The following is a 14,363-nucleotide window of genomic DNA, read 5'->3' as shown; positions in this document are numbered from 1 at the left end:
ATAAATAAAAAACTTATAAAGAATAAATGAAATTTAAAAAAGTAATAAAAACTGGAACTAAAACTAGAAAAAACATATTTTAGCAATTTAAACAAACAAAAAATTAACAAATAAAATTAAACAAAAAAATGTAGCAGATTGAATAAAATATAAATGTAAATAAAAATAACAAGGGAAATGCACAGATATTTGTATCCGTGAGCATTCAGCACATTGTTGAACGTATGCATGCACACACACACAGTAAATACTTACATGTGTGTGAGTGTGGCCGATCCTCCATTCCTCCCACTGGTGTATACCAATCCCACCCTACGCATTGACTTGTGTGTTTAAACTTTCTTAAATTTGAACACATATATATATATATATTTTTTTTCTTTTTAACTGATGTTCAATTGTTACTCAACTTTGATAATTTTTTTTTATATATGACTGATTTTGATAAATCTTTTTTCTGTAGAAGAAATTTTCAATGTAGAAGCATCTTCAATCTCTACCTGTATTATTATATGTCTGCATTTTTCGCCTACGCATGTGTTTTATATAAAAATTTGTATTATGAAGTCCTTTTGAAGGCAAAGAATAATTTAAGTTAAATGAAAATTAATTACTCTAGGTTAAAGTTCAATTTTTATTTGCTGATGGTATCTTTAATAATGTTTATTTTATTTCCTAACTGCTGTCGGTTAACATGTTTGTTGCATGCTCTAATTCGGTATATTTGGGTGACTTCTTTTTTTCACATTTTTTGAAGTTAATACATTTTTTTACCTGGGATACTTATTTTACATTTATTTTTAATATTATTCATTACTTCTTAAAATATACACTTTTTATTTGGTTGCTAAAAGTTATTATTTTTATCACATTTTATATATGTATATTCTTTTTAAGTATAATAATTTATTTTACTTATTTTTTAATTTCTAAGTATAGTACAGCCCAGCTCCGCTATAACTTAACTAGATATACCGCGGATACAGATGTAACGCGGATTTTAACTTATCCCCCAAAAAATATCTGAAAAAATAAAATAGGATGAAGAACTAACTTGTTTCTATGTAAGTACACATTATACTGTATTAGCCTTTTCTATTAAACCATTATTGCTTGATTTTTGCCTATTTTTTTTTTAATTGATTCTCTTTGTGATTTAAAATTTACTTCTTGAAATAACGTGGGTGTCACATAAGTCCCCCGATAACCATGTTATAGCGGGGTTACACTGTATTCATACCAATTTTTATTAGAATCTTAAATTCATTCATAAAGACACTTTCTTTTGAATATGTTATGTATTTATGTTTGAAAGAAATACATAACAAAATAGAAATGTCTATTTATTAATAGACACCCACATAGAATCTAATATTAATTTGTTAGATCAGCTGGAGTTATTTGATTCAACTCCTGCTTGGGTTTGATATTTTCTATCCATCACATTTTCCATTGCTTTTATTTTCAAGAAAAAGTAAATAAAAAAAAGCTTTGTAAAATATAATTACATAAAACGGCCTTTTTTGTCAAATTTTTACTCATTTAATGATGATAGATGTTTATTGGTACCTGATTGGTATGCTTATTGTACCTGATTAAGATTATTGAGTTTAAGTCCTTGTTTGTAGTAGTTAATAACTCAATAAAATTAAAGAATTTTTAGAGAAGTAGTGTTAGACTTAAGAGTTCTGAAATTAGTCAGTCAAAAGAATTTGCCTTTGAAAATGTAGGACTGGGAAAGATGATAAGATTTTACATTAATATTTTTCAAAAAAGTAGGACATGAGATAAGATGAAATTGATATATTAGATGAGATTAGAAGGCCTGGATTTACCTATTAAGATTATTGTGCAACCATCAGATAGAATATGGATTCAGTCCACTACCAACCTCTCTACCAGATAGCACCAAGAAGCACCAGAAGGTTTTACAAGTTCCAACTTTCTCATTATGAACCTTACAGGGTCTGACCAAAAATACATCCACAAAGCCAAAAATTGGGATTAGGAAAAGGCAATCTTTCCTCCTAGAAACTACAATGCAAGACAGTTTTCCCCAGAAGTTAGTTGTAAGTGCACAGGTATCCATCTGATTATAATCCCTTAGATCAAGGCATTATTATTCACATTGGGAGTAATTTGTTATTTATCATAATTTTTTAATTATCAGTTTCAAAGTTAATTGTGAGAAAAGTTGACTTTTTTCCAGAATGAAAGGTTACCTAAGAATGTTATTAAAATTGAGATCTGGAATGACTGTGTATATGGATGGTTTTAAAAGTAGCTTTTTTTTCATCTTTAGTTTGTGAACAATCTAGTGTGTTGTTTTTGTTAAATTGATAAAATATGAATTATTACACTTTTTGGTAAAGCTTTCATAATTAATTTTTTTGAGCATATTACTGAACTTTTATCTACGAACTTTTTTTTTGGCAGAAGAAGCCGAAAGATGTACAAGTGATACACACTTAGTAGTTAGCTTGATTTTTCTACAGACTCTCACTTAGATTCTCTGTTGCTGTCATCTGCTTCTTTTGAATTTGTAATTTGAATTTTTCTTTCATCCTTGCTTTTCAACTTTATTATGGCTTAACAAACTTATTAGAAGATCATAAAACTCATCTTTTTGGTTGTTTTCACCATTTGTCTCATATTTAACTCTGCCTTTCTCTTTTCCATCTTGTCACTGTATTTTTCTTTTTGATCTTATTAATTCTATTTCCATTCATACATTTATTTGTTACTAATAGCTCCATCTTGATGAAGGAATTCAGTAGTACTAATGCTTCTTTTGTCATCTATAATTTTCTAATCATCTTTGCTAAGTTTGTATTGGTCAAAGAAAGTAAATATTGAATGTTTTTAAAATCATTAGTAATTGTGATTTAAGTTAAATTACTGTGAATTTATTTAATGCTTCATAAGTCATTAGTGCTTGTTATAGTGCTTCTCCTGTTCTACCATTCTGCAGATCTGTTTAATGTGCTTAGCCGATTAGGGAGTATGAGAAACTCTTAGCCAATTAGTTCTTTAATTGGATTACAGTAATTTAGTTTGTTCTTTTTTATGAAGTTAAGTATTAACATTTTTTCTTGCAATGAAAATCATATTTATTTTTTATGTGATTTATTTTCATTTGATTTTTTTTCTATTAGGACTTCATTGCCAGGTGCTGTTCAATCTCCTTTTGGAAGTCGAAGTAACAGCATTCTTGGCTCAAGTGCACCAACTGGTTCACCTGTTGTATCACAGAATATAAGCCCTCTCAACTCATTTAAGTAAGAAATAGTAGTATGAATTATTTATGCAGTTATTTTTATGGTTATTGATTATTGTGTAGTGAGTGTTTTTAATATAGATAGTTTTTACTTTTATTTCTAATAATAATAATCTAAAATCTTGATAGAAAGAAAAAGGAATTTAGTTTATGTAAGTAATGCAGTTTACTTTTCTTTAATATTTAATAAGATAAAATTATTTTAATAAAAAAAAGTTATGTATTTATGCAATTCTTATTTATCTAAATTTGTTGAAATGTTTTAAAAATGTTTTATCATTGATGCTAAATTACATATAATCTTTTTTTTTTTTTGTAGGCTTGTCAATCAAACTCCACATAATATTATTACATCATCTACTACTCCAAGTAGTTGGGGATCTTTTGGACGTTCTAGAAATCTTATGTCGCCAGCTACACCATCTGCTTTGGATGCTAGATTGGGCACCAGTCAACAATCTGTTATTGATGGTGAAAATGAACCTAAACCGATTGTTCCTGAATTATGCCTTGATTATTTGTGGTCTGAAAACCAAACTCTCTCTTGGTTAGTTTGAAAAATATTACCTTTCTCTCTTTCTCTCTCTCTCTCTCTATATATATATATATATTTTTTGTTTTGTAAATAAACTATATGAAGAGAGTGCACATGAACGCACACATATACAGAGTTGTACATTGTAAGTGATATATTTTTATGACCAGATTTTTTTTCAGTATTTCTTTGGCCATTATCATTTTTATCCTTATTTTACACCCTTCAATTTTCTAGAATAGTATTCCCTGAGATGTAATGGAACTGTCAGGTCATTATGGATCCAGTTTACCATCTTAACCAGATTGAAAAGAACTTTGTTTTTACATGACTGCCCAAAAAGGAGTGTAATATATTGAGGGTATATGTATGTATGTATGTTTGTTCCACCATATTAGTTCAATGGCTGAACCGGTTTAGATATATGACTGACTCCCTGTTGGAATCTTTACATTATTGGGAGTGTCATAGTTTATATTAAATATATATATAGTAGTTTCTTTTGGAAGGGGTGAAAAATGTTTTCATGTTATCGTCACCCAGATTTGTAATAGTGGACATTTGTCTGTGAAGAACAAACTTTAATGAACTGAATGATTCAAATCAATCAAATAGATAATATTATAAAAATAATAGAATTAAATTTATGTTAAAATAAATAAATTAAAAAAATTCTGTTTAATAATAATGGGCTTCCGTGGAGACTGCGTGTGAGGGTAAAGTGGTGAGAGGATGTGAGCACCTTGTGTGAGGGTATCAATCTGCTGGTAACAAATGGGGTGCTGTTTTGGGTGGTGCAATGAAATTATAATATTTCTGCAAACAGTCGTTAGATTTTCAAAATTCAAACAGGGTATTTGTTAGGTTAAAGGCTAACTTTTGCATGCATCAGTTACCCTCCCAATATAACAGATTTTGGTTATTGGGAAATGTTATATCTTCTAATTTTCAAAATTCAAACTCGGTATTTGCTAGTATAATACAAAATCACGATGGAACTAAATCAAAACAAAAATTAACTAATGTACACTGATAAATCAAGTGGTTAGTGCTACACCAAGACCAACTTGAACCCGGTGAGCCCCACAAACAGTCTTTGTAGAGTTTGATGATAGTATGATTAGAGGTAATGCTGTCGGCATTGGATTGAGGATCAAGCTCGCTATTGATGAATTTTATGTTTTAGGGAGACAGGGCAAAGTGAAACAGCGTATGCAGTCACTAATATTGTGCTGGGCTCTGACTGTGCATGAACTATAAGGGACTACCCTAGATAGAACTGTCCTATAAGGGACTGAACTAGATGGAACTGAATATTTGAGCACTCACATTTTTGCCAAGGGCAGGCCAAAGTAGCATTGTGTCGCGTGAGACAGTTGGAGAGTTTAGCTTGTTTGAATCCCTTGTATGATCCGCATGATAAAAAGTCACAAGAGATTTTTTATCATCAAATAAATAGATTGAAATGTTTACAGTTTCCTCATCTGGCTCCATACATTAATTACATTATATCCATAAGTTTTTGAATTGTAAATTTTTCTCAATGATCACTAAAAAGTATTAAATAATAAAAACAATTATAAAAATTAAAATAACGTGACTGCCAAAAAATAAAAAAATTATAAATTGAATTAAAATAAAGAAAACAAGGTATGGACATAAAGGACTAAACATCATTATGCAGTATTTAATTAAGTAAAATAATGGGTGACCAGTCAACTTTCAGACAGCTTTAATTTATTTAAATATATTTTTCTTGTAGAAATAGCAGAGATTTACAGTTGTCTAATGGTTAAGTTCTCATCAGGTCTTGCTTGCATTGATTAAAATATTTTATCCGATGAAAATATTTAAATGCAGTTGGGGAGCTCTTTAATATATAGAATAATTACTATTCAGAGCTCTTTAATATAGGACAGTTACTATTCAGAGCCCCCCAACTGAGTTCTGTGAGAGACTTTTTATCATGTGGATCATATCGCAAATTTCTGGGATTCAAATGGCTAAACTCTCCAATTATCTCACGTGATTCAGTGCTGTAGGCATGGCCCTTGGCAAAGATGTGAGTCTCAGATTTATGATAGCTCTATCTAGGGTAGTTCCTTGTAGTTTATGCCCACGTAGATTCCAGCACAATATTAGTGGCAGCATACACCGTTTCACTTTGTCCTGTTTCCCTAAAGCATCAAATTCGACTATAGTGGCCTTGATCTTCAATCCGATCTCGACAGCATTATCTCTAATCATACTGTCATCAAACTCTACAAAGATTGTTTGTGGAAGCTCACCAGGCTCAAGCTGATCTTGGTGTAGCACAGGTCACTTGATTTTTCTGAGTATATCAGTTAATTATTTTTCTGGTTTGATTCCTTTGTGATTCTGTATTATACTAGCAAATATCCAGTTTGATTTTTGAAAATCGGAAGATTGGTTGCAAAGTTATAACATTTCCTAATAACCGTGATCTGTTAGATCAAGAGTGTACCTGATGCATGCAAAAGTTAGCCTTCGACCTACTAACTTTTTATTTATTTATCTAGTAGTTGTGTTTATAAGTTGTATCATTGTATATTTGTTGCAGACTTATTTTCATGTATCAGATAAACAAACTACAATGTATAAAAAAAAGAACCATTCAACAGGGTTCTAGCCTCAATGATTTTTAGTAAAGTGGAAAAAGCATTATGATAATAAAATATTACAAAATTGAAGAGTATAGCTATTTAAGAAAATTGATTCAAAGAATCATTCATGAGTGTAATAGTATGTCGGTATTTCTGTACATTTTAAGGATTGCAAGTAATTGATCAAGTTTGATTAGTGTCATATTTTTTCATAGTATCATATGAAAAAAGTATTTCAATTCCTAAAGTACATGTATTATAATGCAAATAATTTATTTCTAGATTAACAATTATGTTTAGGAATTCATGCAGTTAAAGTAAAAATTCAAGTTTGTGTTTATTTAGTTGTTTTATTATTGTCTTTTTGTAGTTTCTATGAAGGAGAGGCAAGTGCTGCTAGCCGTGTATTTCTCAGCTGTGATATATTACATCAGAAATTTCTCTGTTACGTTGTGCCTTCTAGAAATAAGCTAATATGTGTAAAAATTTCATGGACAAATCAAAGATTTCCTGAAGTAATACTTGGATCTGTATCATCATTACCTGCAAAAGATGCTGCTTATCTACCTGTAAGTATAAATGCATTTTTGAATAATGATCATTTTATAATACTATTGTTATTATTTGTTGTTAGTTTTGTTATATTATTTGTTTCTTGGACTTAATAAAATAGTTTATTATAATATGTGTTTTTAAACTTAAGAATATATTTATATTTTTTTATTATTTGCGTTTAAAAGAGTATTAGTGCTTTGGTCATTAGAACTAAGAGCATGCAATAAACTGCTCAGACTTCTTAACTTTGATGGTCTACAGGAACCAATTCATTGAACTGGTACATCATCTTACTTTAAAACTTTCAATTTTAACAGGTTGAGTGCTATACCGTATTTTGGTTAAATTTATTTCTCAACTTTTTTTGGTTATAAATAGTACAAAAAACAATAATAATACTTACATATTTCTGATTAATTGTTACTTTAAAACAAATTCAAATATTTAAAAAAAAACATTCAGTAAAAATGACCAAAAATTTTTTTTGAATAATCAGTCTTTGATTTGTTCCTCGAGCGATAAATATGTCTCTCACAGCACTCAACTTGTTAAGGATGCTACTACTTCTGATGTTTCGTGGAACCATCAGATTAGAGATATTATGTTACTCAGGACAAAATATCTTCATATGATATTTTATTTTATATAATTACAGTTAAATTCTTTTACAGCAGGATAACTTAAGTGAAAAATTTATTGTAAGGCATTTTTGTCCATATGCTATTTGTTTTCATTGATTCTATATTTACAAAAGGTTTGTCTAATACTCTCAAGCTTTTTAAATAGAAAATGTTCCACTTACCTTAGAAGCTACTCTGCCTTATCACCTTCACAGTAGTCTCCTCTCTTTTGAATACACTGCTCCCAACATTTCTTCTAACCTTCAGAATATATCTAAAAGTTATTCAAGATATTATACAGTTCAGCTAACAAATTTTCCTTTATCAAGTTAATGATTTAAAAATGTTGATTTTTTAGTTGTCTGTTTCACCAAAAATTGATTAGTAGTAACAATTTGTGCACGGGTGCATTTTCAGCATTTATCATCTGTTGGTTTCACTTCCAAGCTTCATGCCCTTTTTTTTCAGGTAGATTCACAAAGGCGTTTAATTATGTCATAGTAATACTGCTTATTCACTATCATGCTTTCTGATAGAAATTCATATTTTCATAATGAACAATTCTGTAGAGGAATTCAACAAGTACCTTGGATCTATAGTCAGTATCAGAGCAAACATGGAAAGAGATTTAGAAAATAGTATCAAGGTAGACTGGCTAAAATGGAGGTCACTCTCTGGGGTTCTCTGTGATGCAAAAATACCTATTAGAACTAAAAGCACCATGTATAAGTGAGCCGTTAGACCGGCAATGCTATATGGATTCAAATACTGAGGGATAAGGAAATGAAAAGAGCAAAAAGTGCATGTCACAGAGATGAAAATGCTGCAATGGGCAGGTGGTGTTACAAGACTTGACAAAATCCAAAACAAATACATCCAAAGGACCTTTATAGTAGCTGAATTACAGCAAAAAATGTGAGAAAACCGTTTACACTGGACATGTAATCCATAGAAGTGAAGATCATATGACCCTACAGGTTTTAGCCATAAAGGAAGGCAAGTGGGGCAGAGGCTGCCCACCGACTACCTGGACATGAACCATCCATAATGTTATGCTGACAATCGGCTTAATGCCAGAAATGACACAAAATCGTCAAGAATGGTGGAAAAGTATCAGGAGGGATGACCCCAAACAGGGAACATGCCATGGGATTGAATTTTTTTTTTTTAAGTTTTCATTTTTGTTGGCTCAATTCAGAAGCTTTTGACTCACATTGACTCAGTTCTGGTTTTGCTTGGAAAAGATAAGACCCAAATTTGGCTATAATATGACTTATATCTAAATTTTGCGTAACAATTTTATAGCATATACTTTTTGAAATGCTAAATTCTTAATCCATCACGTCAAAACTTAAACAATGGTTATAAAGAATGAATTCTTAACTTTTGTAGCAGTTTCATCAGTTTCAGATGCTGATTCGACCATTGTCTGAAGAATTAAGCGTAACTTTGTTAATCAGTACATTGATTTGATTTAGCTAGTGCTTTCTCTCCTCTCAGAAGTTATATCACTGTTAACAAATTATATCAGTATTTTTTATTATTTTTTTTTAATTTTAATTTTATTTTTGGATGTTTAGAATTTGTGTATAATTTATTCCAGTCACTGAAAATGACAGCCATTCTTGAGCCTAGTGGTGGAGTTCTGCTTTATACTGGTATCATGTTAATTGGTAAATTGCACGTTGCTGGTGTTAATATAGCATTAGCAAGTTCTTCATATCTTTCATCTGCTACACTTGGATTTGTACAAAATTCTCATTTTCCAAAGTAAGTTTTAAAAGATTCATTTTTTATTTTATTACTATAATATTGTTATTGTTATTCATTGATTAAATTATGTAAGATTTAATTGTATACTTGAGAACTGTTCAGAAACCCTTTTAAAGTTGCCACTGTATTGAAGGTTAAATGATTAATTACTGTTGCTATTAGTGTTAATATCTGTGATTATAAATCGGTATTTTATTAAATGTCTTGTTTACTTTTATTATTTAATAAAAGTTTACATGTTTTAACCTTTTATCCCGAGAGTTGCATTTTGAATAGAGTGAATTTTATTTATTTATACATTGTACTCAAGATTTGAACCTTAGGATTAGAGTTAGTGGTTTTGTAGCCATTTAAATCAAATAATTAATTCAAATTTTTCTTAAAAGGACTTAATGAAAAATCATAAAACAAAACAAACATCTGCTTGCATATAATAAAGATAATTTTTGGGAAGTTTTGAATGCAGTATTGTTATGTTAGATTTGCTTTGTGTTGAAAATATATTAGACTGAATTTTGAAAAATCTTTAATACTTTAAAATGCTTATAGTTGATTCTAAAAGAATGTTGAAAATATTATAGAGAATAATACTGAAAATAATATATATATATGTATTGTTTTATTTCAAAATAATGTTTTTTTATTTTACAATGATCATATGCTGTGAACTGATAGAATGTTTTTTTTTGAAGATGGAACGATTGATTTTCAGATCAAATATTTGAAAAATACTTTTATTTTCTGATTTTTTTTTGGCTTGATCCAGTGATTCTTTCTTGATTCAGGTTTCATAGGTAGTCACCTATTGTTTATATAATGAATGTTTATGTAGTTTGTTACATTCATGAAGTACCAGTACAGGATACGTTATTAATTGAAATCTAACAGCAGAATGGTATCCAGCAACTATCAACATGGGAATGCTTGTACTAGTCAAACGCATTTCTCTGACATTTCAAAACCAGTAGAAAGTTACCGATACTGGTCATGAGATTTGAATTCTTAATGAACTCTTTTTCATAAAAAAGAGAATCCTCTTTTTGTTTTTTCTTAATTCTAAAAGTCAAATTATGTGACAAATTAGGAAGTAAAGAATGGAAAGAAGAAAGATGAGTTGGAAGAGAAATTTTACTACTCTATCAACAGTGAACAATAAGGAAAAGAATTGGTTTAGGCATTTACTAAGGAAGAGACATTTCTTGAGAGTTAGAATAAAATGAACATTGTAGAGAACTGTGTAAAGAGAAAGGAGTATAAAATTAATATTGTAGAGAACTGTGAAAAGAGAAAGAGATAAGAGTCAAGTTCATGGATGTTATTGAAAAAAAAAAGAGTTATATATATGTATCGTAATGAAAATTCAAATATTTCATCAACATACTGACCACTGTGCCAAATAACCTTAAATAACAACAAAAACAACCATCGAACACAGTAGCAGAACTTAGAAAACTAATACCAAAAGTTAACTTTCATAAATGAAGTGTATGTTCTAAGTTTTTGGTTTTTATTCATTTATTTTTTCTTACTGTTGATGTGTTTTTAGAATTTTGTACTGACTGATGCCACGAAAGTTAACTTTTGGTGTTATTTTTCTAAGTTCTGTTACTGTGTTTGGTGGTTGTTTTAGTTGTTTTATATATATATATATTTTTTTTTTGTACATATACACTCCTGTGTTAATCATATTTAATATTATATGAAATATAAACCACCAAAACACTGAAATTTAATAAGTTAAATATACCATATTAATTCCAGTAATTGATTTTCACAGAATCCCACATCTTCAGTTGATATTGAATTCTATATTTGCATTAAAACATATTGTGTTTGTAATTTGTGAATTTTTGAATTTGTTATAATTGTTACTGTTTTGTTAGTTTTGAATTTTATTATGTGAACGTAAGTAAATTTTGCTGGCCAGTACTGGACGTATTCATAATAAACTTCAAAATTTATGAAACAGTAACAATTTTGACAAATTCAAAAATTCACAAGTAATAAAACAGTATGTTTTAATGCAATTATAGAATTCAGTACTAACTGAAGATGTGGGATCCTACAAAAATGGATTATGGGAATTAATATGATAAGTTTAATTTATTTAATTACTTTGTTTTGGTGGTTTATATTTCTTATAATATTAAATATTATTAACACAGTAGTGGCAGAATATCGTCATGTTAAACAACCAGAACCTACAGAATAAAAGACTGAGTTATGATTGATGTATGAAGCACAGTTTAAATAATTGTACTATATTTAATTTGTAAACGTTTTAGGTGATAAAAAAAATATATATTTTTAATTTTATTAGAAATTTATTTACATGTCCTGATATTTGTGTAATTGTTAATAGGTAGAATGGTGACATTCTTTGTTACAAAGAATAAAAAAGGATTTTTAATGTATTAATGAAAAAAAAACAGGTTGATCCTCTGGGACTACTGGGACTATGAGAAGACTAGTTATAAAAAAGAAAATTTTATTATTTGTTAGGATATTTGATAGACTTTCAAAAAAATGGGTTAAAAAAAATATATATACAAAATATCATTCTAAACTATTTTAATTTGAAGAAGAAATATAATAAAATGTAAAATAAATAAACATATTTTGTTATATTCTGTTCTGATCATTTTACATATTTTTAAAAAGGTAATGACGTTAGATAAAAACATACTTTGTTTTAGAATTGAAATAAGAAATAATGAATCATCCCAATAAATCAGATCAGAGAAGTGCTGATGGCTGGTGTTAGAGTGCCCGTCTTCATTAGACGGAGTAGAAACATGGAATTATTTGCATGGGGGTGGCTACTTTATGACATCTTTGACTGGGGCTGACCTGATTGGATGAAGGTTCAGGAAATTAGAGGATTTGTGAAAAATGTAAATCTCAAACTATCATATTTGAAATGAAAAAATACATTTTATATGTAGAAAAAGGGAAGAAACAAGTTTACTGAACTTTGAGAAATTCTCTTTTGGATGATGTAATATGATTGGTAAACCAATATTAAGAATTATAACAATAATAATAATAACAGTAAAGTATAAAATTTAACTTAATTTTAAGAAAGCCCATTTGTTGCTGTAAATTACTGGTACATTACCCTGGTAATGACTTTGATGTGAGAATGTTAATGATTAGTATATATACAAATAATATTTATATCTAATTAAAAAGAAAATTCATTACCATACTATAAAATTTGAAAAGTATTTTCAATACGGAGAAAATGAAAAATGTGAAACTAAAACTTAGAAAATTTTGAAACAATAAAACAAAAATAGTAAAAATTAGGTTATTTAAGTTTGAAAATTAGAATATAAGTTAAATAAATTCTTAATTGTAATTAATAGCATTTTGAAGAGATAAGGTATATTTAGAAATGTATTTATCTTTGGGAACGTAGCATTTAATGAATTATAATCTCTTTCTCTAGTACAAGGATTGAAAATCCAAAACCAAAAAAATGATACATTTGGAAATTAATTGGATAAAAAGTAGTAATCTTATAAGACAGGGCAGATGGATCAAAGAAATACGAGAGTATCTGAAGGAAACTGGCCTTATACCAAAATACACCACAGATAAGAAAAAATTAAACAAAAAAATCAAGAACAAAAACACTTACTTCACGCTTACAAGAAGAAACCCACAACATGAACATTTTCAACACTAGAAAAAGCACAAAGATCGGAACGTATGAAAAAGTACTGGAAGGATCACAAGGCCCAAACAGTCCCATCAAAGAGACTTGCATAATGGACTGACAAAAGTGATCCTATGCAGTCATTAAAGATAGTAATAAAAGAAAATTATGAAAAATAATTAAGGATGGAAGATCAGCCAAAATAAGTCAAATTTTAAAACAATTATGATTTTTTTTTTCAGACGTAGCAGTCTTATGTCATCAACTGTTATTGGTGATCCAGTATTTGATGATCAGGTGCATCTGTTATCACCAGTTCCTTCAACTGCTGCTGACGTCTTTGATTCTAGCATTGGTACTGGTACTGGCACTGGTACTGTTATTCATTCTACTCCTAGAGATGCTTATTTACAGTCATTAAGAGATCCTGTTGCTAATAGGCTTACTTTAGTATGTATATTTTTTCTTTTCTTTCTGTATTTTGAATTTCTTTTTCTTTGAATTTAAATTTGTGAAAAATAACACTAATTAGTTAGTTAGCCCCCACCAAAATGATAAAGCTTAAGTATTTGTTTGTAGTTAGATCCTTTGGCCTGTAACCAAATGTACACCTAAAATTCATTGTCATAAAGCAAGAAGAACAGACATGATTCCAGTAATGGCATCAGTAAGATTTCCGATTGGTACCTGGAATAATAGTTATACATTACCAGAAAATAGAAAAACTGTGCTCAAATACAATATATTAGGCATATTAAGGTAACTGACTTTTTGAGTGATCCAATACATAGTTGTATGTAAAAATGCCAAATTGGAGCTTTACAATTGCACCTTTTATCTTTTGATACTCTTGTTCCTAATGCATATTTACATTGGTAACCAAATTGGATGCTTAGTTTATTGTTGGCTTTCAAAAAGGCTAATGGTTGGCAATTTTTAACTTGTGGAAAAAATGGAATAAAGAATTTGCATTAAATTTTGCTTTAAGAATGGAATAAAGTGCAGTAAATATAAAATGAAGTTGAATGTTGCTTTTGGCTATTCTTCTGTGAATAAAAGAAGCATTTACAAATGGTACAAATATTTCTCAGAGGGTTCTGAAGATATTCAATATGACAAATGCCCTAGATGGACATCCCAGCACATCAACAACTGATGAGAATGTCAAAAAAGTGAAGAAAGTGATAATGGATAGTTGCTGATTCACAATCAGAGAGGTTATTGATGGTGTTGGCATATCATTTGGCTAATGCCAAGCAATTTTTTTGGATGTATTGAACATGAAACATTTAGCAGCAAAATTTGTTCCAAAATTGTT

The 14,363-nt window shown here is 29.2% G+C and overlaps 1 protein-coding gene across 3 annotated transcripts in view; it reads left to right on the top strand.

Annotated features, from left to right (window-relative positions):
• Positions 1-14,363, top strand: part of shtd (anaphase promoting complex subunit 1) — a 114,746-nt gene that overhangs the window by 28,167 nt on the left and 72,216 nt on the right. For all 3 annotated transcript variants that reach the window (XM_075376917.1, XM_075376916.1, XM_075376918.1), the window contains 5 exons: positions 3,156-3,278; positions 3,597-3,824; positions 6,807-7,005; positions 9,215-9,381; positions 13,288-13,495. In XM_075376917.1, the coding sequence (XP_075233032.1) occupies positions 3,156-3,278; positions 3,597-3,824; positions 6,807-7,005; positions 9,215-9,381; positions 13,288-13,495 (925 nt within the window). The remainder of the gene's footprint in view (positions 1-3,155; positions 3,279-3,596; positions 3,825-6,806; positions 7,006-9,214; positions 9,382-13,287; positions 13,496-14,363) is intronic.

The sequence above is a fragment of the Lycorma delicatula genome, chromosome 10 (genome assembly GCF_047948215.1).
Source record: "Lycorma delicatula isolate Av1 chromosome 10, ASM4794821v1, whole genome shotgun sequence".
NCBI lineage: Eukaryota > Metazoa > Arthropoda > Insecta > Hemiptera > Fulgoridae > Lycorma > Lycorma delicatula.
The sequence above is the reverse complement of the archived record's forward strand: the minus strand, read 5'-3'. Positions and strand labels throughout refer to the sequence as shown.